Genomic DNA, 27,746 nt, shown 5'->3' with positions numbered 1-27,746 from the left:
TGGAAACCAGTTTTTGAGACAGCCGGAGGGATCGCTGCCTGCCTGACTCCCAGTTTCTCCTTCCCTACAAGCCCGTTTTCTTCGGCTCCACTGAACGCCGCTAGATCTTTTTCCCTGGCAGCGGACCTTCCGAATGTGACACGTGGGATTGGATGGCTCCATATTTGCATGGCTAATGAATATGCATCACAGTGGGCGGGGCCAGCTGGGCCTTGATTTGAATATGCACAGAGCGAGGCTCGGCCGCGCCTCGATCGGGCCGTGGATTTCTGGCTCGGGTAAGGCGCCTTCGCGGTGGGCGGGAGGGTGGGGGCACTCGTGCGCTGTCGGTCGCCTCCCCCCTTTGTCCAGAGAGAAAGAAGGGTATAGAGCACAGATATAAATCTTGGGGCCTCTTGAGGGGCGGTGGGTGGGGGGACCGTGTGGCGGTTTAGGGGAGGAGAGATTGTGCGGGGTTGGGAAGTGGCTGTCCAAGGAGCGGGCGGGGGGGCGGGGGGGGGCTGGCTATGTGGGTACCGAGGAGGAATTTTAGGGATCCTGGGAAAGGAGTTCTGGGTGTGTGAGTGAGGCTGCGCACCCCAAAACCATTATATTTGGGAGCTTTGGAAAGGTGAGGAAATACGAGGAAGGCCATTTGCACTGAACGGAATTGGGGGGAGGGGTGGATTTGTGGTTTGTAACCCAAAATCGTTGCAAAAAATGTATTCGGCCTAGCCTGGGGATCAGTCGGTAGAGGGCAAGGGTGAGGGAATGGTCCCTGTGGGAAGGCCAATAACAAACATATGGGTCACACATAAATGGCTAAAAATAGAGATTGAGTGGCCATGTATTGAGGGGCTGACATTTGGTCTGATTGTTTGCTGGAATTCTGGCCCTTCTCATAATACCTCCTTACTTTCTTCTTTCCCTCTGCTAGCATCAGGGCCCCCTTAGTAAACTAACAACATTTACGGCTCTGATTTCCACCCCTTTCTGGTTGGAGTTCCCTCTGCACTGCCTCTTACCACTCCCTCTCTTTCTTGGCTGTGATTCCATCTACACCCAACTTGAAAATACTTATCTCCCTTTATCTTGCTAAATAGTAGTTTCTGTAGGCCGAAATACTGCCCCTGCCCTACCCTTATAACTATTCTTCTGTTCCAGCACCAAAGCAATTTTTTTCTCTTTTGAAGTCTTCCTTTCTTGCTTCTGGAGACCATGATCTATGTCAGGAATTCTCTACATGGCTTCATTCAACAACGTTTCTGCTTTTTCTGAAGGACTGGTGGATATTCCTTCCATACAATGTATTTCTCTTTTTTGGATAGGAAAAACACAGTACTCCTTATATTCTTGAGTCATATGCCAACATACTTCTACATGTTTCCCAATTCTCTTTGTAATATCCCTATATCATTCACCGCCAAATAGAAGAATTCGTTGGCTACAATTAATCTACCTGTGGCTTATCAGAATATATTCTTTCCTATCTCTGCTCCGTGCATGGAATTTGTTATTTGAATTTCTTGCTTGGGTAATCAAAGGAAGGATCGATAAGTGGTATTGATAAATCTATGCTTCTGGGTTTGTAACAAGCCATTGTCCCCTCACCTGAGATATGGTGGTGTTCTTGTGTGCTGTCCATAGCCCAGCTGTCCATAGGCTGCTCTTTTCTATTTCAGCATTTTCTCTTAGGAAGCCCCTGATTTTAAATCATTCCATGCGGTTTCTTGATTTGTTCCTTCCTCCCTTTTTGTTATAACAAAGGGGGGGGTGTTCCATCTGAAATAAAGATTCCCTTAGAATGTGTACAGAAGAAAAGAGTTACTGCTGCAAGGCAAAGGCCTTAAGATGGCTACGAACTGGCCTGGAGGTGTGCCGTTATTCAGTATCACGGCTAGTGGTAACTTGTTTGTCCTAGGTTATATGTCTACTATCATCTTAGATTTTTTAGTTTTGTGCTTCAGTCCTCCATGTTGATATGTCCCTTTAGCTGTGAGACAAATTGCAAGGACAGAAATAACATATTTTTAAAAAATGCTGAAATGAACACTATATGATTCAATACTAATTGTGTAGCATGTTCCCCATATAATGAATCACCTTCTTCTGAAAGAATAGAACCACTTCCCTGTTAACGAAGAGTGGCTGCTATTGCAGAGGGAATTTCACCTGCCTACATAAGAGCTCCAGTGTGGTCAATGCTGCTGGTGTTTCCCTAAGGAAGTAGGCAAAAATGAGGTGCAGTTGACAAGGGGATTGTCAGTTAACAAATGTCATTTCTGCAAGGTCCAAATATCCTGAGTTGGGCAAGGGAAATATCCAGGTTTGGTAAAGAAGTTCACATGGTTCCTGGTCCTAAAGCGGGTTTGTCCCACGATATTTCCCTCATCCTGGGATTTTTAAAAATCGCCAATTTGGCAATTCTTTTCAAAAATCCCAGGTAGAACCCGCTACCGCGCAAAGACCACGGGAGCAGAACCAGTTTATTTTTCCTTCCCAGCCACCTGATTGCCCTGCCGCCCGCCCCCCTGATCTCCACACCTGATGTCATATCAGTTTTCAACTGTGCTGAGCTGCCGACCGTTGCAGGCCACCCTTTCCAAAACGTTCCCCTGAGCACGTGTTCAGCTCATGGTATCCACCAAGGTGCCAATTCGCCTGGGTTAATCAGGAGTGGAGTCCCAACGTGTCCCTGTTTTCTTTTCTGTACATGTGCTGGTTGCTCAGTGTGCATAGCTAGGGAGATGTGCACTTTGGGCCGAATGTTAGTGGGCATATCATGGGGCGGGGGGGAGTCATATTCTCATATTTTCCACAAAATATTTTCCACAAAAATATGAGAACGTGAGTGGGAATGGGATGTGATGCTGTGCCCCACTGTTTTTTGCTGTCGCTTGCCATGTTGAGGCCTGTGCTGGGCCCTATCCAAAACTGGAAAAAAGGGAGGACAACAATTCAAAAGGCAGGGTATAGACGTTCATTCCAGCTGCTGCCAAAAACAGCAGCCAATCAGAACATGGGACACCGGGGATGTTTGCGCATGCGCAGATATGCTTGCGGTGTAAATACAAAAGACCTGGGCTCATGCGAAACAAACTGGAGTATTTCCTCCTGGTCTTCACTTGATTCCTTCACAGAAAGGGAGAAACTGGGATAAAATAGACTTGGATTATAAGATACTGATTGTAACCCTGTATAATTGTGCAATGCAGAAACTGCCAAAGATTTTCTCATTTCACTGCTGTGGTGTATCCCACTCCACCTTACAAGCAAAATAATGAGGTGAAATTGCCATTTCCTCTATTTTTTTACATTCATATGGTGGAACTGACTGCAGAGATGAAGACAGGAAAGACTTATTAATTTTTTGAGTTTTATCACAAGTAGTTTGTTTATACTAGTGCTGGGAGGGCATGAATGCCTTTTGATTAATTTTTTTCTTTACATAGCAGTGAAATAGAAAAAAGTCACCTCTGTAGTTTCTTACAATTTCAAGGCAAAAATAAAGTGAAAATGATACTGATATAGTCATCCCTGCTTATTGCCTGTATCTACTCTAGGAATTATAACAGAGTTGGCATTTTAGAATGGATATCATGGAAAGGTAGGCAGAGAATTGAGAGATGTGGATTTGGGGTTATATATTCCAGCTAGGTGAGGCAGTACTTCTACTTCAGTTTATACCTGGGAGAATTGTGCTACAGTTTTTATAGACTATCTGAAAATGGCTACAAACTAGCGTTTTCAAAAAAGAAAAACAATGATAAGACATGACCCCTGGTAACATGAGAATGCACTTGTTTGGGAGAAACGATGTTTGTATTTCCAGGAATAAATGGGAGTAATACAAATGAAAATCCTAGTGTGGAAGCATCACTTGTGTGCTATTTGAGGAGTTCTTTTTCCTCCCAATGCTAAAGGGATTTGAATAGAGTTAGTGCCCATCTTATTTAGGTGATGGCAGCTTCCTGTACGTGCACGTTGGGAAGCTGATAGCTGATGTTTAGCAATGGTATCAGCAACGTCTGGATGACATATGACGCTTCCTCTTCCCCTGTCATGCTCTTTGCATATGAAACATTGCTGAATGTCTTGGAGGAGACAGAGCTGCTTGGCCAGAGGAGTCCCTGCAAATTATCTAGCTATGCCCCTTTGGGCTTTCTGCCATCTCGCTGCTTTCTTGGCTCAGCCTTTACCCTCGCAGCCTTCTGCATGTACCTTTTGGCGTCTTTGAGGTTTCTTCCTCCCACTTCTTTTCCTTCCATCTGTTCAGGTCCTGATCTTTCCTTAGCAGATGTTTATTACAGCTCCTTTGAGTAGCTTCTCTCCTGAGGCTTACTAAGGCATGACTTTCCAGATCTCAATAAGGTCAGACTTTAAAACGAATCTTTTCTCATGCACCAAAAACTCCCTTCGGTGCAGTTTCCTGTTATATGAGGATCATTGGGGAGAGTGGTGGATTTAGCTCTGTGGAATCCAGTTTCAAATAGTGATTTAGTTATGAATTCACTTGGTGGCCTTGGTGGTCATTATCTCTCAGCCTCAATTCCCCTTCTGGAGTGTGGAAACAATACTGTGTTGCTTTTACCTTGCAAGCTGGAAACTGAAAAATGTGCATTGCTATAGAAGTGACAAATGACAACATCTTTTCTGCTTTATGTGTTTTTTTCTGTTCTCGACTCTCTGAACCTGCCTGTCTTTATCTCCCCTTGCCTCACCATCTTTTGGAACTCCCTTTCCACATATCGCATCATTGTAGCCTGAGGCTATTCTTTTAAAAAATGTGCTTCCTTTTGCCTAACAATTTCTAATTCTGCCCACCCCTTTCCACATGTGCTTCAGTGCATCATTAGTAAACATCACATACCACCTTGGTATGCATGCCCCTTTCTGTTAGGAACAGCATGATTTGGCGGAAAATGACCTTTTGTAACAATGACCCAACTGGATTTTGCATCTGAGGCAGTGCAGATCATTAGAAGGATGTTAGCTTAATGCTTTGTGGGCCTTGCAAACTAAAGTTTTGATTGCATGCAAAGAATGTTTCCCTCAGGGGCCTCTCGCAAAACTAAGTATGATTTCCCCAAGAGGAAAGTTCTTTTGGAGTAAACTTGTAAAAATTCAGTCAATTTCAGACTACATTTTTGTCATTATATGATAACATTTCTTTTTTCATATCAGGCAACTTGCTTCACACTTAACAAGTTTTCTGTACCTACACTACTTTAATGCAGGAAATGTATTCATCGAACAATGTGGCAAATACACACTTGTCTCTTTTACCACATCTACACACAATGAAACCAACAAAAAAAAAATATATATATATATATATATATATATATATATATATATATATATATATATGCATTTATATATGCATTTATATATTCATTTATATATATATATATAGATATATATTTGTATATATATATATATATATGCATTTATATATGCATTTATATATGCATTTATATATATATATATAAATAAAATATAGGGTCTGTATGTTGCAAAAAGTTTTGACTCATAATGTGCTTGCCCGTAGAATTCTTCTAGGTTGGGCCATTGAGGAGGTAGGATAGTGCCTTAGATATAGAGGGTGTGGAGCAAGGCAAATAGTGCCTTGACAGTAGGCAGCAGTATGTGAGCAAGTAGGCAAGGCCAAAATCAGGTCTCAGGTACTGGTGTAATCAGCATAAACTGGGCTTGTCGTTACTGGCCTAGGAACTGGAGATAGACTTATTCTGTGGCTTGTAGGAGTAAAGATAATATTATTTGAGTGGCCTGAGCAGCAGAAACTGAGAGTAGTACTGTGTCTTTGGCCTCAGAGACTGTTTGCCTACTTTTGACTCTCCTTCAACATGGGTCTAGAGGGAGAGGCTTGCTAATTCAGATGACTGTTTAATGCAGCCTGGAGATGGGGTCTATTTACAACCTTGTGGGCAGCACCTTAATCTGAGCCTTTTGCTTGTTGTGTCAAAGCTTTCTATTGTAAAGAGTGGGGATTATTAGTAGACCTTCCTATCTCCTGTTAGGGTTCTTTTCTCTTCCTGAATTATAGCTGCCAGTTGGAACAATCTCTGGGACATGTATTCTGTGTAACTACACTCCTAACTGTTTCTCTTCTTAGCAAGGGTTTGGCCCTCTCTTGAAATCTAGTGGGAGGCCGTTGCCGTAGTGATGGGAGCAGGCCCCAGCTTTACCTCATTGAATTCCAGTGGCTGTGCCAAGCGATTGAGAAACCGGGAGGGGGGGAGTAGTCCAGATGTTTACTCCCAATATATTTGGGTGGGAGCCTACGCAGCTGGGACTGGGCAGAACACAAACTGTCCTGCGCTGAAGCAAGTGGGGAAGAAGGGAGGGAGGAACTTGGAAAGAAAGGGGAGATTCTGACCAAAAAAGGCAAAATGGGAGTGTTATGGCAAAGTGAAAGAAGCTGACAAAAGAAATGAAGCAGCACAAGAGGCAGATTTGGTGTAAGAAGGAAGAGCATATTGGCAGGAAAGGACAGGGTTTTTTTTTTTTACCAAGGTTGAACCAGAGGCAGTTCCGTGCAGCATAGGATGATAACAAAGGCTAGAAAAGCCCAGGTTTATAGGTTTGTTTCTGATCCTGAGTCTGAGTCATGGCCTGGATGCTTGTGGGAGACCCGCTCCCTTCATCTTTGTCCCAGCCTGCCCTGGGAGTGGTTTAACATGAAACTTTTTTGGTGTGTGTATGTGAGAGACAAATGGCTGTCTGTCTTTAGGCTGTTTCCTTCAGCTGCAGAAAGCAAGAGAAGATGCTGGGGGAAAACTTGCATTCTGTGAGAGGAGCAGGGTGATCATTTGACAGTCTTTCATTGGTATCTTCAAGCTGCCTAAATTCTTTTTTTCCCTCCTGTGTCGTAGGAACTGATGTATGTACTGCATTTGGAATCCCAGCCTGGTGATGTGATGGACTCTACGCCCCAGTCACTGTGCTCCCCATTCCTTTGTACAGCTGCTAATGGCCGTAGGGGGCCCAAACCATTGTCAAGCAGCCCTGAAACAGGTACAGCTTGAGATCTTCTTTTTTACTGGCACAAAGTGAAGAGCTGCAAAGTGATTTATAGGTTGGGGTGATATGCCAAGCTTCTAGAGGTCCTGATCTTCCTGCTTACATTAAGAGGGATGATCCACCAGAGAATAAAAGCCAAACTCTATGTTCGACAGAATCACACAATACAGGGGGATTCCTTGGAAATAGCATGCAGGACTTTGTACAACCAGAATCAATATGGTTTAATGGTTAGACTAGGACTTAAGGGACCCGGGTTCAAATCACTAGTCAGCTATGATGTTCGCTGGGTGACGTTGAACCAGCTACATGCACTCAGCCTAACTCACCTCACAAGGTTGCTGTGAGGGTAAAATGTGTGCTATTCTGAGCTTTGTAGAGGAAGGGTAAGATAAAAATGGGACAGGTATGTTTGTAAGGCATTAGAGAGGTAACTCTGTGTAAGGCATTGGTTGCCATCTATCCCTTTAAAGTGGTTTTGGTATGGAGGGTGGGGGATAGGTCTATTGCAAAACTAATAGTCTTAGGTGGCAGATTACCATTTTGTATCTTCTCTTTTCCTCAGGGGATGCCCGCCCAAAGCCCCCAGTGAAACCCAAGCCATGTGTGCTGCCAAAGCCAGCCATGCCAGCAAAACCCACCCCTGTACTGCGCCAAGCCCTTTCTGAAGTGCCCTCTGCAGAAAAGATCAATTTGCTGGCTGGACCCAAGCCATATAGCAGTGGGGCTGGTAATTCTGTTAAACGCCTTTCCTTTAGCCTCAAGGGTCCCCCAAAAGAAGCTGCAAATGGAAAAGAGGTTTCCCCTCCATTCTCTTCTGCTACCAAACCACCTGCAGATGGAGAAGGAGCTGGGTCTCCAAAGCAATCCAGTGTTGCGGAAGGAATTTCTGTGGAGGAGTGTGGAGACTTGTCCAATGTACGCAAGTGTGCTATTCCTTTCAAAGTGAAGCCAGTGCCAGTAGCAGCTAAGCCAGAACGTTTTCCTGGGACCACAGTGGAGGAGATCTTGGCCAAGATGGAGAAGCCCAGCAAGGAAGGGCTAGAGAGCCCTGACAGGCCTCGACTGAGACGCACCTTCTTTAGCCAAGAGGGTGGCACAGCTGTTCACTTGGGGCCTAAGGGTTATGCTGCATTTCGGAGATGTTCCAGTGGAGGGGAAGGGGAAGAAATGGAATTGAAGGGTCCTGCATACGGGGCTTCTCATGAAGAGAGCGGATTATCAAGGGACAAGGAGGAAATAACAAGTTCCAATGGTCAGCATGTGCCTGAATCTGAGCAGCCTGCAACGAAAAAAGAATCACGTTTCCACTCTAGAGACAGGTAAAGTTCAGATTTTCATGGTAGGACATTATAAATAATTTTGGAAGATTCATTTTCTGACATAGTGCAAAGTTCTTCTAATGTATGTTACTGAAACGGGACACAGAACAGCAGATCTTTTAGCTCTTGGGTACCATGGGAAATAAAAGTCATTAACATTTCTATAGAATGGCCTGCCAGCAGTTTCTTGGTCTGTTTTTCATTGGTCCTAGAATTATGTCTATGGTTAAGAAAGAATGACAGCTGCAACAGGTTAAGGCTACAAGCTCATGGCTACTTAGAATAATTTCCATCGTACTTAGTGGGACTTGCTTCTGAAATGAACATGCTGAGGTTTGGTCTTGGCAATTGTAAGTCAGGAGAAACTCTAGTAGTTTTAAATGCTAAGATACTGTTATGAGTTCTGGCCAGCCTCAAGTCTTCACTGCAGGAAAGTGGTTTGCCTGTCAAGGAAAATGGCCTTTGATAGGATTGCAGTGGTAAATAGAACTTGCAGTGAGAAGGGCAAGATGAACATTCAGTGGAATGAAACCTTCATGACTTCTACCTACATTTCCTTTCGGTTGTCTTCAGTAATAGCCAGTTCTGTCTCCTGATGTTGTCTCTTTCTTTCTCTCAGCAGCTCCAGCCCACCTAGCATGAGCTGCGATGGAGGCCAGCCTGGACTTCGCAGTCCACCGTCTCCTGGCGTGAGTTATCTGCAGCACGGCAATTCCTCCGCTGGGTTCTCTCCTTCCTGGCTTTCCTCTGTCTCAGGGGTAGCTGCCACCTCTCTCCTTCCAGGCTCCCTTTCTGTAGGGTGCGTGTCTCTTTTTCTTTCCCAGCTAATGCTTCTCCACGAGAGGTGATAATCAAAATAGTCAATGGACCATCATGCACCACGATTGGGTTTCTCAGGTCAAACTTGTTGCCCCTTTTTCTGGTACAGGGTATAGCATCAGACTCATAAAAATGGGAGGCGGTGGCTTACCCAGACAACTGGCTGTAGTCCTTGGGAATTTGAAATATTCAAGCCTATGCAGGAGCACCTGATACTTTCATGGTGGCTTTTAGGGAGTTAATTTTTCCCCCAGCTGTACATTGTGCAGCATCTCTAGTTGGTCATGGATGCTGAAAGTATATTTAACAAACTGAACAAATTAACAGACTGAACATGTCAGCAGTGTGATGCAGCAGCCAAGAAAACCTATGCAATTTTGGGCTGTATCAATAGGAGTATAGTGTCAAGATCGAGGGGTGTAATTATACCTCACTATTCTGCATTGGTTAGACCTGACCTGGAATATTGTGTACAGTTCTGGTCCCCGCAATTCAAGAAGGATATTGACAAGTTGGAATGAGACCAGATAAGGGCAACCAAAATAGTAAAAGGTCTGGATTCCATGCCCTATGGGGAGTGGCTTAGGGAGCTAGGTATGTTTAGTCTGTAGAAGAGAAGGTTCGGGGTGACGTAATAGCTATGCCTTAATATTTGGAGGGATGTCACAGATACAGGATGGGTGACACCTGGCTTGACAACACTACTTGCGAAAGGGATCTGGGAGTCTTAGTAGACCATCAACTAAACATGAGTCAGAAGTGTGATGCGGCAGCCAAGAAAGCCAATGCAATTTTGGGTTGTATCAATAGGAGTATAGTGTCAAGATCGAGGGGTGTAATTATACCTCTCTATTCTGCATTGGTTAGACCTGACCTGGAATATTGTGTACAGTTCTGGTCCCCGCAATTCAAGAAGGATATTGACAAGTTGGAACAAGACCAGATAAGGGCAACCAAAATAGTAAAAGGTCTGGATTCCATGCCCTATGGGGAGTGGCTTAGGGAGCTAGGTATGTTTAGTCTGTAGAAGAGAAGGTTCAGGGGTGACGTAATAGCTATGCCTTAATATTTGGAGGGATGTCACAGATACAGGATGGGTGACACCTGGCTTGACAACACTACTTGCGAAAGGGATCTGGGAGTCTTTAAAGTATGGAGCCATCAACTAAACATATGAGTCAAGAAGTGTGATCACGGCAGCCAAGAAAAAAGCCAATGCAATTTTTTGGGTTGTATCAATGAGGAGTATGAGTGTCCAAAGATCGAGAGAGGGTGTAATTATACCTCTCTATTCTGGCATTAGTTAGACTCTTGAAGCCTGGGAATATTGTGTACAGTTCCTGAGGTCCCCTGTGAATTCAAGGAAAAGGATATTGACAGAGTTGGAGGCAGAAAGGACCAAGATAAGGGCAGCCAAAAAATAGTAAAAGGAGTCTGGATTCCATGCCCTATGGGAGGGAGTGGGCTTAGGGAGCTAGGTATGTTTAGTCTGTAGAAGAGAGAAGGAGTTCAGGGGTGGCCACGTAATAGGCTGTGTCCTTTAATATTTTGAGGAGGGATGTCACAGGATACAGGATCATTTGAGCACCTTGGCTTGAACAACACTACTTGCAAAAAAAGGGATCACAGGAGTCTTAGTAGACTATCAACTAATCAGTAGTGTGATCTGACGTAAATGGCCAAGAAAGCCAGTGCAATTTTTAGGGTTGTATATCAATAGGAGTACTATGAGTGTCAAGATCGAGGGGTTTTAATTATACCTCTCTATTTTCTGCATTAAGTTAGAGCCTCATCTGGAATGTTGTGTGTACAGTTCTAAAGGGCACAGCAATTCAAAAGAAGGATATTATTGACAGGGCTGGATTAGGGCCCAGAGAGAACCCAACAAAAATAAAGGTAGAAAGGAGGAGCTGGAAGTCCATGCCTATGAAGGAGCGCAGCCGGCTTAGGGAGCTGGGAATGTTTTAGTCTGGAGAAACTTCAAAAGTTAAGAGGGGACATTGATAGCTATGCTTAAATATGTTGAAGGGATGCCATATGTTGAAGAGGTGGAGCAAGCTTCTGTTTTCTGCTGTCTCAGAGACTAAGACACAGAATAATGGATTCAAAGAGTGCAGAGGAGAAAGAGGATTCCACCTAAACATTAGGAAAAAGGGAACTTCCCTGAGCCCTCCAAGAGGCTGTTTGACAGTAAAATTCTACTGCCTCAGAGAGTAGTGGGAGTCTCCTCCCTTTGGAGGTTTTTAAACAAGAGAGACTGGACCCAGCCCATCTAGCTCCAGAAGTGCTTGACTGGAGTATCCCTGCATGGAGGCAGGGGAGTTGGTCTCAATAACCCCTTGTGGTCTCTCTTCCAGCTCCTATGATTCTGTGTGAAGTGGATTTGAGTATGCCTAGGAAACATTTTTTCTTCATTGTGACATAAAAATATTTGGGATAAGTTTGGGTACTTAGGAAAAGGTGATGTCCAAACCTTGTGACTTGGTTACCTCTCAAGAGAGACAGCTTTGCAGCCCAGATTGGGGTTTGGATGCAGTGTGAGAAAACAAACATAGAAATGCCAGAATGGCACATGACCCTTCGTTTCCAGTTTGATACGAGAAATCCATCAATCTCTGCCTGCTGGGTAGGGCCTGCCTTGCTACAATCAACAGTGGAAAAACTGGCAGCATACAGTGGGTGTGGCCAGGCACAGTTAGCGGTGCATGCTGCAAACTTTACAGTGCAGGGCATTGCAGTTCATTAAGTACTCTTGGCTCATAACATCCCCGTGATGATCCCAGTATTGTCTTGCTTTTGGGAGCTAGAAAATATAACTTGGCAATGGACAAAAACTGGTTCAGACAAAGAAGGTAGAGGGAACCTATGCAAGGCTTGGCAGCGCCTTGGACTTTTCCTGGAGGGGAGGGAGCAGCCATGACTCAGTACATACAGCCCAGTGACCTGGCAGGTATGCGTGAGGCAGTACCTAACTGTGCTGGGCTGCTGGCCAAATCTGCTGCCAGAGAAGGCACATTACCCTCTTCCTTCACAGAGATCAAGATGGTAATGATTAACTCTCTTTGCCTCTCCCTGGGGAGAAGGAGGTGAGCAAGGCCATTGGCCCACTAGGCGTAACCCGCCCATCTTGGCTTTATTTCCAGGCTGGAGAAAGGAAAACCATGGGTGGAGCACAAAATCTCTGTGATTACAGCATGTGGACTGACTTCTTCAGCTTTTCTTTTTTCCTTTCTCTTCCTCTCTTTGCATTTCATCACCTTCTGGCTTTGATTTGGGGGAAGGTCTGCAACTTGGGTAAGGGATGGTCTTTTAAGAGGAGCAGTTTCTACTGGAAGAGCTGTTCAAGAAAGGGGGAAATACCCCACAGTGGTTTGGAGTAGAGGGTTAGGATTGGGGGAATACCTCTTATATTCTGGTGGGGAGAACCTTTGGGGCAGAGAGGTTCCATATCTAGATTTAGTTGGGACTCATAGAAAGGTTGCAGGGAGGGATGATAACTTTTAACCTGTTCTTCCCTTGTTTCTGCAGGTCTCTGTCCCACAGACCTATCAACCCCTTGCCAAGCTCTCTTCTGGAATCACACCTGGGTCCCCTGAGACCCCTGCTGAACCAGCCCAGCCCCCAGGTGCCCCATATCTTCCAGCAGATAATCAGAGCACCCAAGCTGAGCTTCCCCCAGGCTCACCAGATTTTATCAAACCTCTCACATCTCCTGTTGAGGTGTCCTATGGCCTTACCCAGGCTCCAGGTTCTCCTCTGGCCCTTGCTGACCCCTGTTCACTGGAACCCCCCAGTGCTTCTGTTGAGGCTTCCTTGTCTCCATGTCCCCCCAGCCCTTCTGCAAGGCATCTTGAGGGCTTACTTCTCCCTGGGCCCTCTCTCAGTGAGGCTGTTACTCCACATATTGATCACAGCCCAGAAACTCCCAGTTGTCTCTTGGGCACCTCTGAGTCTCCTGGTTCCCCAAACCCTCTTTCTGATTACTGTCTTGATTCTGATCAGCCTCCTGGCTCCCCCTCTCATGCTCAAGAGTCCCTTCTGCTCTCCAGGAGTCAAGTTGCCCCCACGAACCATAATCAGGTGTTCCCTCTGGAGGATAACCCCCCCAACCTTTCTCAGCTGCCCTTGCGGCGTGCCTCTGAGGGAGTGGTGCAGCCCCAAGGCAAAAAAGGCAAGGAAGAGTTAGGGGGATCTTTGGCTGCTCTGCCAAGAGGGGGTCCTCCTTTAGAGCAGGCCGCAGCTGGGGAGTCCAATTGGAGCCTGTCACAGTCTTTTGAATGGTCATTTCCTAACCGGACTCTTCAGTGTGGTGGGAGGAGGTTGGGGTCTCCACCCAGGTCTCCCATTGCAGAGGCAGAGGACACAGGCCTCTTGGAGACAGAATTGGGTGGAAACATCTCCAGTCCCAGAAGTTCTTATGAGGAGAGACGTTCAGAAGGGTTGAGCAGGAGAGAAGATGAGGCTGAGGCTCATGGAAGCTCCCCTGGGTGTAAGGATTCCTGGAGCCAGGCTGTGGGGCAACCAGAGCCCCCTTCTGCTCTCCTGCATATGTCTGCACCTGGAGGACCCTCTGGTGGGAGAGAGCCTAGCAGCCATGAACTAAAGGGTCCTTTGGTGGCAACAGTGGGTGGTTTTCAAGAGGAGGATGGGGGCTTATTGCCTTTTGCTGCAACCCAAGAGGAGGAGGCTTTGCAGGCAATGGAGCCCTTGCCAAGTGTAGGACAGTCTGCCCCCCCTGCACAGCCTTGCATCTCATTCTCTGAGGATGCTCAGATGCAGACCATTGTGTCCAGTTGGGAGAATGAGTATGCTCTGGATCTGGTTCAGGAGAGCAGGACTAGTGACGTCGACCCCCTGAGGGAGGTTGAGCATGATCCTAGCTCAGGCTGGCTGGACAAATTGCTGGCATCACCTCCACCCAGTGCGGATGACACTAAGAGGAGAAGTACACCCAAGTTGGATGACCCCACAGGACCAGAGGTAAAGGAATGTATGGGAAGTTGGCTGAGACCAACGAAATGGGTTGCATGTAGAAGATGCCACTGGTCTTTTCATTCTGTGATTTTTAAGACTAGTATGGAATGGGTTAAGAGGATTAAAAAGGTGGCTAGATGGGTGTGCATTCCTGCCTGGTTGGGTAACAGACTGGGCTTGCCTTTGTGAGGGGCAGGCCTTCGTTTTAAGTGAGCCGCGATGTGGTTAAACAGGTTGGATGACTGCAGAGCATGCAAGAGACGAGGCTGAGCCAAAAGGTGTTGCTGTATGGGATAACTCTTCTGCTTTTCCCAGGTCAACTACTTTTCTCATCAAACCTTACCTGCCCATCTACATCAAATATAGTTTTGCATGTTCTGTTGGACCTCTCAACTAGCGAGAAGCTGAGCTTCATTTCCAGCCCACTCATCTAAGAATGAATGGTGGGATCTTTTGTTGGCTGGCCACGTTAACTGTAACATTTGTACATGCCAAGAGAAACTTAGTTGAAACAACCATGAGTGGTTTATGAATTGTTATTTGAGCCATGCTGCTGAAGGTTGAGAAAACTGATGGGACAAGTAAAGTTTGGGAAGCTTAAGTTCTGTGTTCTGCTAAACAACCATTTCTTTCCCCTGTTAACTCTACATAGGCATGTTTTATTTAGGCACTTCTCGTGCTTCTTACATTTTGCTGATTAATTCCTATCAAAGTTTCTAAATCATTTCTTATACCTGAATATTTTGGAATCCATTTCATGCTATGGTTTTCTTATACTAAAAGCACTTCTGTGTAGAAAAGTAAGTTCTGTGAGGAGGCACATAATCAGTGCTATCCTACAAGACATATAACTTGCTGCATCACACATGCTTTCTAGGGTAATTACACTTGTGCAGGATACTTGCACATGAGTTGGACACATTTTTCTATGATGATTTGCTTTCTGTAGAATTTGGCTCTTAGGAGATGAATGTATTCAGATTTTTCTTTTGGGTATGCCAGGGGTAGGGAACCTGCGGCTCTCCAGATGTTCAGGAACTACAATTCCCATCAGCCTCTGTCAGCATGGCCAATTGGCCATGCTGGTAGGGGCTGATGGGAATTGTAGTTCCTGAACATCTGGAGAGCCGCAGGTTCCCTACCCCTGGGGTATGCCTTGGTAGACTCACGAATTGGGGAGACCCTGGTGACGCCTGAAGTCAAGGGTCCATTTCTGTTTGCTTGTCATCTTAGTCACATTGAGATATGTGGGTGGAAGAGAGCTTCCTTCTTAAGTTTGCCCCCCACCAAATCTCTCCGCCTCCATGGGGTCTCCTCTTTGTTTTGCTTTCCTTTTATAGGATCTCCTTGGATGGTCCCGGAAAGACCTTTGCAGTGAGTTTGGCATTGGAGACAGTGGCCGATCCACAGCCTTTGGCGTAGGATGGGCCGAAGAGGCTGTTGGCAGCAAGACACAATGGCCTGACGAGACTGAACAGGATCGTGAGTTTGGTACTAGCAAACGGGATTGGCTGAGCTCATACAGTGCTGATGATGCTGACAGGCAGGGTATGGAATTTGCTGCTAGCCCACAAGACTGGGCCACAGGGACTCCATTGCTGGGTAGTTCTAGCCAAGGCCAAGAAGATTGGCTCACTGCCTATGGCAGCAGCTGTGCTGACCGACAGATTGAGGAGTCTGATTGGAGCAGCACATACGACATTGACTCTGCTGAATGTCAAAATTCAGAGCCTTATGTGAGGAAGCCAGGTTGGCCAAAGCTCTGCACTGATGCTGATCAGGGGAGCAGGGAGTTTGCTGAGGGCAACACAGACTGGAGCAGCCAGTATATTGTAAGTGCTGCTGACAGGACTGACTGGCCCAGCAGTGCTGAAAATGCCAGTTGTATGGAATCAGAAGTGAACACTGAGTCTTCAGATATAGCTAACAAATGCAGCCCTGACCACCACCAGGATACTCAGCTAAGTGTCAGGCATTCCAAGGGAGCTGATGAAGATACTGATGGTTCCTCTCAAGAGGCTGCATTCAATGCCTGCCAGTCAGGGTGGCCTAACGAAAGCGGGGCTAACAGCAGGGCCAGTGAACTGCAAGTGGGATTCAGCAACCAGCAGATGGAGAAGCCTGGTAAATGTAGTGCCAGCCATCCTGCATCTCAGGTTAACATCCAGCAGCAGCCCCAGCCAGATGCATATGGCTTTAGTGATGCCAGTTGTCCAGATTCTGAACTAAGTGCCAAGCAGTCTGATTGGCCCACTAGATTTGATTTGGGGGTTGCCCAGTGCCAAAACAGTGAATTCAGTGTTGGGAAGCCAGATGGCATTGATGAATTCAATAATAGCCAAACAGGCTGGGAAAGAGAAGTGGGTGTCGTAAGTGGAGTTAGCTCCCCTGGGTTTGGGGCTGGTGATGTGGAGTTTCGTGCCCAAAAGACAGTCTGGACTGATGACTACATCCTTGGTGGATCTCATCTGCAAGGTGGTAATTTCTCAGCTGGCACAGGAGACTGGGCCAAAGGTACTGATGTCTCAGGAACTGAACAAAAAAAAGAATGCGGCACAGCAGAGAAGAACCAAGGAGGAAGCTTTGACCTGCTGGATATGACAGGTCTAAGAATGGCAATAGATTTGGTGGAAACATCTGATAGCCTGATAGACCAGACTCGAGATTTAAGAACTGTCGCCATGGTTGAGCCCAGAGAAGTTAGAGAGGGGCAAGATCTCAGCCTCAGAGGCACGAGCCTCTCCGAGACTGAGAGCCCAGATGAATCTAGAAAGCCTACAGAGAAGCAGCCTGATTCGCCCTCTGCCCTGGGCTTGTCAAGGCTGTCTGCATCCTCAGATGCAGGGCTTGTGCATCCAGAGTTGCCAAGAGAACCTGGTGTGGGGCATGCAGATTTGGCCTACAGACCTCCCATTGACAGCGCGGATGTATCTGATGAACGATCCAAAGCTTTGGATGCGGCTGAGGAAGCAGGTCCAATGGAGATGGACTGGACCAGTGAAAGTCAGAAAGAATATCAGGACCGAAGTTTTCACTTTGCAGCTTCTTATTTGGATGGTGGTGAGATGCAGAAACCAGAAACAAGTAAAGAACCTGGAGAGAGGTAAGATCATAGTGACCCTCTAATAAAGCTGGGAAAGGAGCAGAATAAGGCTCAGTAACTTGACAAATGAATCAAAGTATATGTTGGTTGTGCTTCTGTGTTATTAATAAAGTTTTGTAAGTAATTAGTCACTGGGTAACTGCCCACCCCTGACCCAGTCACTGCGAGTTACCTGTTACCTGTACTGGCAGTTAATATAATAGCATTCTGCTGCAATATGATGCTAGAACAAGCTCTAATTAAACAAAAAATTGTTGGCATTGTGTATGAGCCCCATTTGTCTACCTCCTCTTGTGCGTAGAGCTTGTTCAAACACATCCCAGTTAGACAGTGCTCCTGTTTGCTATGACTTCCACTTGCAGTCACCTTGGCAAACAGAACTTTGTTTCTCCTCCCCTCCTCCGACAATCTGGGTCCTAAATCTCTGTTCAATTCCAGTTTTGGATCCTTGCTTGTGGGTGAAGAAGCTAGCTCCCATTTGCCGAAGTGCCTGCATTTAGATGTCAAAGAGGAGCTTAAGTGAGAAGTGTTCTGTCAAGCTCTGTGTTCAAGAGGAGATGAGGAGAGCACTTAAGTAGTGCAGACAATCTGTTTGGGCTTGAGGCTGACAAGCCACCATTTAGTTTGTTTGCTGTGACATCTGAACCTGTACTGTATGTTCTGTATGCCTGTGGAACGCAGCTGATGAAGCTGGTCTTGCAGCTCCTCCTTAAAAGTCTGAAAGCTTGGAGGGAATCAGGATCGGCAGCAGCCACAGAGCTGCTTTGTAGAGACAGCCCAGGACTATGGCAGCAGGTCTTCTGCCTTTCTTCCTAACTTTTGCATTAAAGCAAGGGAAATGGAGGTAGCCAGGATAAACGGGGATGCTCCTTTCTGCTAAGAGGGACAGAGGCAGAAATCACACTTTTAGTTGTTGTGTTCCCTATTCAGAAAACCCAGTGCTAGTCCAGTCTGGTCCATAGAGAGCATGCAAACACAGTCATGCACCACTGTCATTTTCTGGAAAAAAGTCCCATCAAAGTTGAAGGAAGAGTAGGATAAAAATACGATGTGACCAAACTAGTGCCTAATCACCAAGCTGCCTTTCATCTTGGTCCCCTTTTTCTATAATATGGTTAGTTTCCCATCCACATCAGTGTTTTTGTTTGGCTACCTGCCATATTCAGTGAATTGGAGAACAGGGAGACTGATTTTCTTTTGAGTTGCATCCCTTTATGGGTGGGTGGGGGGACTTGCTTCAGCAACATGCTGTACCAGCAGGGCCCATGTCTTGTCCAAAGCATCTGCCCGCTCATTCAGTTTGCTGTGAAGTTGCTTCTACCAGTCCTGCTTTTGTATCTTTTTTTGTGGTGAGTGTGGGAGGATTCACAGTTACTCAAGTGCTCTTTCCTGTAGCATATTATGCTAATCTTCTACATTGGGATATATATTTCTTCTCACTTAAGCCTTCAGTTTGATGACTACTGTTGCTTTGTAGATATGATTTGAAAAGCGAAAGTGCCAAGAGACATTATGTTGGTGTGCACCCGTAAATCAATGCGTGATCAAATACTAAGAGTACACTCAAAGCAGAGAATTATCTTGGAAGGGGTCACGCTGAAGATTATGAAGGAAGTACCACACCATATTCTTAAGAAAAGGAAGAACTATACGAAATTAACAAAAATTCAGTGAGATAATGATATCATTTTCAGGTGGACCCAGCTAGATACTTTGTTTTGAGGTGCAGCATTTGCCTCTGTTGGAAGTGGAGACATGTCGACAATGTATGGTAATATTGTTGTGCCTCCTGCACATTTCTGTTTCTTCCACTGCTGGCTGACTTGGGTTTCTTGAAGAAGTTTATATTGTCACCTGCAATCTTATTGGTCCTTCAGAATCCAGTCAACTGGGCTGGAAATTGGGAGGTTCATTCCAGAAGGACTCCTTATTTCCATACACTGAGTTTTGAGCATTTCTAACCTTTGCTCTTCTAGCAGCCTTGACTTGACTTTCTTGATAATTATCAGTTTTGTCTTGCCAACACACTGGCTTGCATAGGATGAAACAATAAGGAGGCACGCACTTCTCCCTGTTCCATTATCACACTGAGCATCAGTCAAAGTATAGTTTCCAGTCAGACTCATCAAACTCCAAATTGCAGGGCTGGCACCAACACCATACAAAGTGCTTAATTTGCTGGGGCTGGGGGAGTTTACCAAATCCCAACATGTCAGATAAAAACTGCTTTTGCTGTGGACCCTCTCAAAGCTTTGGTCTGTGAGCAGCGGGGAGGGTGGCATAAGCATCTCATCGGCATAGATGTGATACAACTGGGATCCTCAAAGAGTTTTCTCTATGGAAATGCAAAGTAGCATTGCTCTGAGGCAGTAGACTCCTCCCTTGAGAGCCTGCTGTTCATATTTCCCCTTTGCCAGTACTTATCCAACTTCTTGGCTGCTCTCTAGGCTCTTGAAGAGGAGCAGGTAGGGTGAGTTAAGGGTTGTGTTGAAGTAGAAGTGGCACACTCTTGCTCAGATTTCCTATTCAGGTGGGTAGGTAGATAACTGGTATATTGCCAGAGCAAGTGGAAGAGAAGTATCTTCAAACCTAGAACTACACCTGTAGTGCGAAGGAGATAAAAGTGGGGAGCAGCTGGCTTCTGGCATACAACCAAGTAAGAAAAGCACGTTATGAACGCACCTGTTCCGTCCTCTCTGTCCCTTTCAAGCTGAAAACTACTCTTTTTTACATACAGTGTATAAACTCTATACTCTATGTAACCTGTTTCTCCTCCATTCAAATGTACAATATACTTCTGATGAAGGGGGCCGTAGTCTATGGAAACTTCTGTTTCAGTGAATCTGTTACACTTTGAGGAGCCATAAGACACCCTTTTGTATCTATCAACTGGCACAGCTAGCGCGCTAGAATAAGAAATGTTTCAGTCGCTGCTTGGAGTGAGGCTCTTGGATTCTTAGGTCTTTCTACAATCCAGGAGGCAGAAGGGATGTGGAAGTTTGCTAAAGTGAAGTTATAAATTTGGGGCAGGACTTCTTCAGGTCATCTTATGATGCACTCTTTTTGGACCAGCAGAAAACAATAAGGGAAGCTTGGCAAATTCTAACCAGAACTCCTTTTAAAAGGAGACAACCTTAATGATAACAACTGTCCTTTTTTTGGGAATGCAGACTTCAGTGGTTCTTTTAACGGTACAAACAATTGGTATGGTGGCTGGGTGAGGGTGCCTCTGCTTGTTCTCTAATGTCTTTGGAGAGGCCCACAGGAAGGACTTAACTATAGTCATATAGGGCCACAAGGAAGATCCATTTTAACATACAAGTTCCACCCAAGGAGACCTGGTATCATGCAGAAGATGTGCCATTCATAGCAAACCCTGGCATCTCACTGCTATAACTCCCAAGATGTTTGAGGGTCATGGAATATTTTCTCTGGAGAGCCACTATGATCATCTTGGGTCAGTTATTCCATGAACAGCAGTTCTTTTAATTAGGCTGATTTATTTGCTGACCTTTTATTTTTATGCTTTGTTTAAATGAGTGTCTGGTTGTGTAAGTCCCTTGTGAGATAAATTAAGGCTGAACACTGAATAGGCCCAGACAGCTCATAGATTCAGGATTATTTAAGTTCCCGATTTCTTGTTTGAGTTGTCTGTTTCCCCATGAACTTGAGTCAAAAGAGGATCACCAACTTTTGAATTTGGATTAACTTCTACTCTGCTGCTTCCCTCCCATCTTTCTGGTGATCATCTGGTGTCAGTTGCAGGATCTGACTGTTCCCTTCATAGAGTATCTATCTGTCTTCCCCCCCCCCCCCCCCCCATCTAGACAGTACAGGAATGAATGGCTTGATACTAATAATTATTTTTGTCCCAAACACTCAAAATCTGGGGATAGTTGACAAAAGGACCAAACAGATTAAAAGATCAATTAGAGTCTTCTGAACCCTATGTTGTTTTAGTACATCTATCTTAGTTGCTGCCATGTGATGGGGGAGGGAGAACTTTTTTTCCTGACCTACACGTCTTTCTGCCTACAGGTTCCCTTCAGCATGTCAGCTCCTAAGTGCCCTGCAAACTCAAGTTTGAGGCTGAGGAGGATTTGAACCTGGGTCTGCCAAAACTGAGCTCAGCATTCTAGATGCTATGCTAAACTCTCAGTCCGTAGAATCCTAAGAACGTGGGCGTATCCTAGATGTCATTTTAGGGTTGCGTTCTTGAGTCCCTGACTACAGACTGTGTTCCCGATGGCTGCCTAGCTTGTGGTTGAATGTAGACCTAGAGTAGTCTGCATATCTTGAAACCAATTCAGCTGAAGGCAGATTCATCAGATCTCTTGTTTGTGTTGCCTGCACAAGGCTATTTTGAGCTTGCAGGCTGATTTGTTGTGAGTCATAAATTGTGCAGGACTATCATAGTTGTAGCCTTTGGCCTCAAGTAGCAGCTGGAGCTGCATGTACCCCAGTCTTTATGTTGTACCCTGTCATGATGTGGAGAATTCACTGGTCTTGGCACTATGGACACTAGATAGAATTCATTTCCTTCCTGTTTCACTTGAAGTGGCCTGATGATGCTTGAGGATTATGTTAACTCCCACCAACTCCCCTCTTGGACCGCAGGATTGAATACTCCTGCCTGGTATTATCTGCTCTGTTGTCTCCATAACTGAGTTGCATGTGGGAGGTATTGCTTCATTTTTTGACTCACCTGTTTCCTCCTTCACACCCCTTTATTAGTCTTGCCGTTATAGCAAAATATTTCTAAAGGAAGACCAATTAATTTGGGGATTCATTGGGGAGGAAAGAATGGTGGCAAGATGGTGAGGCCATGCTGAAAAGGGTAATAAGCATCTCCCTCTGTTTTTCATCATCTCATGACCAGAGAGGCCCATAGTGAACATTTGTCCAGCACCAGCCGCCTGCTGGAAGAGATGGTTACCAACAGTGCTGTCAAGGAGGCTGAACAGGAGAGACCTATTTCCTCCTATAGCTGCCATTCAGGAGAAGAGGGAGCACCCAGCAACTTGACTGATGAACAGATGACTGCAGTCTCAATGGAGGCAAAGGAGGATGAAATGATTCGGTCCAGTGAGGATGGTGATGTCAGCCAGTTGGATGGTAGAAACTGTAGTCAACCAGCTCTGGAAGTGAGGTGCCTGAATCATCCAGAGCAAAATGGGAACCAGGTGGAACATCCCATATCCCTGGAAGGCCATGCTACGGATGGGTCTGGAGCATCTTCTGGAGAAACCTTCACCTTCTTAGTGGTAAGCACTTGACTAGGACATCCTGAGGAGCTGAGACACATCTCCTCTGCCCAGTGGTGGGATCCAAAATTTTAATAACAGGTTCCAATGGTGGTGGGATTCAAACAGTGGTGCCGCCGCACACACGCACCTGCAGTCCCTATTGGGCAGGGAGGTTGCTTTAGTAACCCCTTCTCGGCACTCAGAAAAAATTAGTAACCACTTCTAGAGAAGTGGTAAGAACTGGTTGGATCCCACCTCTGCCTCTGCCCATGACCTAGTATGAGAGCTTGAGACCTGATGGACCTTTGCTTTGCACTTGAAATGCATCATTGTTAATTGCCTTTTTCTGAACTAGAGCATTCTTGACAAAATACTTCACTATGTGCAGAGCAAACTCTTCTGTCCTCCTTCCCTCACTGCTGAACTTTGGCCGTTGTTTGCACATAGGTTTGTTAGGTGGGGTCCAGAGTTCTGGAATTACATCTGATCTCCAGTTGACAACTGATTGCCCCCCCTGGAGAAAAGGGTGCTTTGGAAGATGGATTCTATGGCATTATACCCTGATGAGGTCATTTCTCTCGTCATAGTCTCCCCTCAGATCTCTAGGAATTTCCTAACCCGATCTATAGATGTTATCACAAGCTTTGTAATTTAGCACGCAATTGCTCTCAAACAGACAAAATAAAGCCAATGGACAGTTGAGCTCCTGCTTTCTTATTAAAGTGGTCCCAAGGTGGCAAATATGGAGGGGTGGTTTGGGAAAACAAATGTTAGTCTTTCTGATATTCCTGTTGAACCAATATTGTTTCTTAATAATTCACATGGACTCTTCCACCGCTGCCCCCCCATTTTCCCAGCTTCACATTTTTGTCCCTCACTCTAGCTGCACAATGGGGAGAGTTGTAGCCAGACATGCCAGTCAGCCCAGAGGCCCACCCACACAATCCTGTTGTACTGATGTGCAAGCAGGACAAGTACATCCCAAATATAGGAAACCCCTCCCACATTTCAGGGTGAGGGGACATAACAGGGCAATGCAGGGAGGCTGGCAAGGAACAGTCTGGTTGAAAGGTTCCTAAATGCTTCCTTGTTGTTTTGTAGTTCTCAAAGATCTTCTCCTTAATTTTGAGGTGATTGGGTTTGTGTTTCTTTTTCCTTGCCTGGTTTATGTAATTTTCTGATAATCATACTAAACAAAAATATTTAGGGATGGACAGAAGCTATCAAAAGCAAAGTGACAAGTACAAACTATATTTTAGGATGTCATTTGTTGTATCATCTGGGTGGGCTCAAATAATTTGGATTTATTGGTGTTGATGTTTATGGGATATGGCTCTGCAGGCTGAATTTCTTTGTGGTGTGAATTTCAATTCAGTTCCTGAAAGAGCAGAAACTAAGGAAGATCTATGTGGGGAACGCTTGTGCTTTTGTGGAAGCCTTTCTTTTGTTGCTCTGAACCCTTCTATCCTTGCTTCCTTCAGGATACAGAGGTCCTTGACAGCACTGCCTATCGTGATCGGGCTAACTTGGGCCGTAAGCGAGGTCATCGGGCACCAGTCACTCGATCTGGAAGTGGTCTTTTGGACAATGATAGGGACAGCTGGATGTTCAAAGATTCCACAGGTGGGATTGAATGCTGCAAGCTGGGTTTACATGTGACATCCTCTGGTGCATTACTGGTTTCTGTTACTTGCATTGTGTGGTCTGTGCCAGTTACATATGCATTTGAGGCAGACTTGTTTGTTTATACCTTCTTTTTTGTCACAGTCTTCTGCCTGTCATTGGTCATGGTTGGTTGTGGCTAAGATTTTTGGCAGGATTTTCCCAAGTGGCCTGTTGCCAGTGTGTTCTAGGTACTGTACTTCAGGCCATTTCTTTAGTTTCCCTGTGCTGGGGAATTGGCATGAATTGTGAGGTACTGCACAACATTAGTATAGGTTCTCCTGTGTTATGATACTGTCTCTTTGTCCTCATTTTAGAGCCTCGAGTAGCTCCAGTAGTCTCTGATGAAGAAGCTGCCGAGGAGCCAAGGAGCAGAAGACCTCGAAATTCCCCATTGTCCAAGGGGGTGAAGGTGCCGCTTTTCCCAGGCCTCAGCCCCTCAGCATTGAAGGTAGTATCTGATGGAACACAGTTGGAAGTAGGATGAGGAATGTGATAGGGCAGATTTCACGCTTGTTGGTTGGAAATGGTAATGTTCAAAGTTGTTGATGATGGGGAGTTAATAGGGGCCAGGTGTATATAGGAAAGCAGAAGGTGGCCAATAAGCACCAGAAAGTGGAAATACAGGGCTGCTGTAGACAAACGTTAAGGGTTGCTTATAATTCAATTGTCCCTTTTTCCAGGCCAAGCTACGAGGCCGAAACCGTTCTGCTGAGGAAGGGGATTCCCACAGTGAGGCTAAGCAGAGTCCTGCCAAGGAGGCCCATGTACAGCGCTCTAAGTCTTGCAAGATTGCCAGTGGGAAGCCTTTGGTGCTGCCACCCAAGCCAGAGAAAACCTCAGGGTAGGTGTGTGATGGTGGAAGAGATGGGAAGTGGCATATGTGGTGATATGACAATGAGGTTCAAATACTGGCCTTTCACATTAGATTCCTCCCCTGCTGTCATTTCTTTTTGGTTTCCTGGGTCAACATTGTTTTTAGAAGTTACTTCTTTTCTCAAGGTAATTGGAAGCATTTTGTGTCCATGTCTGTTGTACATAAGGGTTGGCATCCTCCTTCTCCCCAACAGAGACCTAAGTGCTTGACACCATCCTTCTTCCTTCCATTTGTTTCTCATGATAGCAACCCTATGATGTAGGTTAAGCTACTGGCTCAGGGTCACCCCACAAGTGTTCATGGCTGAATGGGGGTTTGAACTTACTATTTTAACTTTTTCCTAACCCTCCCTAGGTCAGAAGCATCGTCACCCAATTGGCTGCAGGTTCTGAAGCTGAGAAAAAAGAAATCTTGAAATGGAAGCATTGAGGCAAGTGTCTCTTTAGAGGGCTTGAATGCGGGTCTCTTCCCATCCCTGTTTGTTTTGTGGGATCACTGTAGTGTGTTACATGCAGTACATTTGGTGTTTGGCATCTGCAGCTGCTAGATGGGGTTGTGGATTTTGGTACTTGGTCCAGAATTCTCATAGAAAAGTACCTGTGGCTATCAAGAAAGAATGTTCTCAAACTGCTCTTGAAGAGTGGAGGATCTTTGGCCTCCTGGTACTTAATAGCTCACTGAGGCTGAAAGAAGATATAAGACCAGTTACTTTGTCTCTTAACTGTTAGTATTCCTCTGTCCCAAATCCTATCCATCATGTGCCCCAGGACAGGCTGTCTTAGGGGTTTGTGAGTGACTGGCTGAAGATCAACCAACAAGCTTTCATGGCTGAATGGGGATTTGAACTTGAGTCTCCCAGATACTATTCTTTGTTTGCGCTGAAATAATACTTGCACAGATGAGATGCTTTCTAGTGCATATATGCTTTGTTCTAAAGGTTCAAAAATGTTGAACTCCAGACATTACTAAATTAATAGAGAAATTTAGCTGTTAAGGCGTCCCTGCTCCCCTCTTAGCAGTGGTGGGATTCAAATAACTTAACAACTGGTTCCAGTGGTGAGATTCAAATAATTTTACAACTGGTTGTTTACAAGCAGCATTTTAACTGGTTCTGGCAAAGTGGTTTGAACCTGCTGAATCCCACCACTTCCTCTTAGGTTCTGCTGAAATTAGGGATTAGGCAAGTATTTATGTATGTTCTTTGTTCTGCAACAGTATAAACTTATGGCAGCTGGAGGGGGGGGATTAATTGTAGCTCTGGATAAAGTTATAATGAAAAGTGCAAGAAGAAGCACCTTTTGGTTTCTCTGCTGAAAAACTAAGCTTTGGTGACTTTCAGATGTAGGTTATTCTTCAGATTCAGAGTGCTTTTTCTTGGTAGACTGAATCTCCACAGGCAGCTACACTGGCTAGAAGGCGTAATGAAGGAGACCGGTTCTTTTTCTGTGGGCCCTAGGTCACCATATACTGTGGCACTAGAGCAGTCGTTCTCAACCTTCCTAATTCCGCAATCCTTTAATACAGTTCCTCATGTTGTGGTGACCCCCAACTATAAAATTATTTGTGTCTTGGTTCCTAAGACCATAGGAAATATGTGTTTTCCGATGGTCTTAGGCGACCCCTGTGACCTCAAAGAGGTCGCGACCCACAGGTTGAGAACCGCTGCACTAGAGTTACTGGGCCATTCCCATGTGAATGGGGTCCGGCAAGGGAACTTGTCTTATCAGCAAGGGGCCAGGCCGAACATAGGTGCCTGGCACAGAGCTGGTTCCAGCAAGTACGCTACTAGGTTATACAGGAATTGTAGTGGAGAACTGGGAAAGTATGGTGAGAAATATCTCCTGTTAGTCTGCAGTTGGCTAGGTTGTTGTAATTATTTGAAAAATGATGCCACCTAGGGGCTGTGACTGTGTATGACAAGCCATTTCCTTGAGATAAGTACAGGGGAATGCGTTGAATGTGCTTGGCCTTTTCCAGAGCCAGGATTTCATGCTAGCTATACAGTCTATCTAGTTGGATGGTTTGGGTTAAGAAAGAAAAGGGGTTTATTGCCAGGGCATCAGACTTCAAAGTGAAACGGCCTGAGGCATATCTGAATTCAAATGTGTTGCTGCAAAGCGGGGGGTGGGTGGTGGGGGAGACTTAACGCTCAAGTCCTTCACCCAGAGCCCAGCAGTGATGCTCAGTTCTGCAGGTAGATTTCCCTGCAGTGTATCCTACAGCTCTGGCAACCTTTGTAATTCATGTCATGTTCTTTTCGTTATAGATGTTGTTTTCCATCCGCTGGAGCCTTGACAGCAGCCGTTCTAATGAGATTGTCATGGGTGAAAGGTGGCATGGTGGTGTTGGAGTCTTGTTTCCCATCTAACATCTATGAGGAGCTGGGGGTGGGGGTGGGTGGGGGGGAAGAGGGTGGATGAGGCACATTTATGCACTTTGTATCACATTCACTCACTCATGCATATGGCGGCTAGATTCTCTCTGTCACTGTCTTGTCTTGTTTCCTCCTCCTTTTTTCCTTCTTATATAAATTCTTATTTTTTGTAATCGGTCTAGTAGCTTTGGCGCTGACTTCTTTCCTTTTACCCCACAATGGGGAGGGAAGACAATGCAGTGAGGCTTCTGTTCTCTCTGCTGCCATATAATGCATTTCAGACAAAAGAGGAATGGATTGTTTTTGTCTTTGACCACTTGAAACAAATAAAGGTTTTATGGCAACA

The 27,746-nt window shown here is 45.4% G+C and overlaps 1 protein-coding gene across 4 annotated transcripts; it reads left to right on the top strand.

Annotated features, from left to right (window-relative positions):
• The first annotated feature begins 204 nt into the window (after positions 1 to 204).
• TNKS1BP1 (tankyrase 1 binding protein 1) lies at positions 205 to 27,746 on the top strand. Of its 4 annotated transcripts, none has more exons than XM_048484432.1 (12): positions 205 to 278; positions 6,876 to 7,017; positions 7,589 to 8,345; positions 8,968 to 9,034; positions 12,693 to 14,144; positions 15,479 to 17,241; positions 22,121 to 22,505; positions 23,969 to 24,110; positions 24,467 to 24,600; positions 24,833 to 24,993; positions 25,381 to 25,456; positions 27,293 to 27,746. In XM_048484432.1, the coding sequence occupies exons 2-11, from the start codon at positions 6,882 to 6,884 to the stop codon at positions 25,439 to 25,441; spliced, it is 5,058 nt and encodes a 1,685-aa protein (XP_048340389.1). In that variant the 5' UTR covers positions 205 to 278; positions 6,876 to 6,881; the 3' UTR covers positions 25,442 to 25,456; positions 27,293 to 27,746. The 4 variants fall into 4 exon arrangements, with proteins under 4 accessions (XP_048340389.1, XP_048340384.1, XP_048340385.1 ...); XM_048484427.1 differs by having other exon boundaries at positions 8,965 to 9,034; XM_048484428.1 differs by lacking the exon at positions 205 to 278 and adding an exon at positions 294 to 363 and having other exon boundaries at positions 8,965 to 9,034.

This window comes from Sphaerodactylus townsendi, linkage group LG02 (assembly GCF_021028975.2).
Source record: "Sphaerodactylus townsendi isolate TG3544 linkage group LG02, MPM_Stown_v2.3, whole genome shotgun sequence".
In the NCBI taxonomy this organism is placed as follows: domain Eukaryota; kingdom Metazoa; phylum Chordata; class Lepidosauria; order Squamata; family Sphaerodactylidae; genus Sphaerodactylus; species Sphaerodactylus townsendi.
The sequence above is the reverse complement of the archived record's forward strand: the minus strand, read 5'-3'. Positions and strand labels throughout refer to the sequence as shown.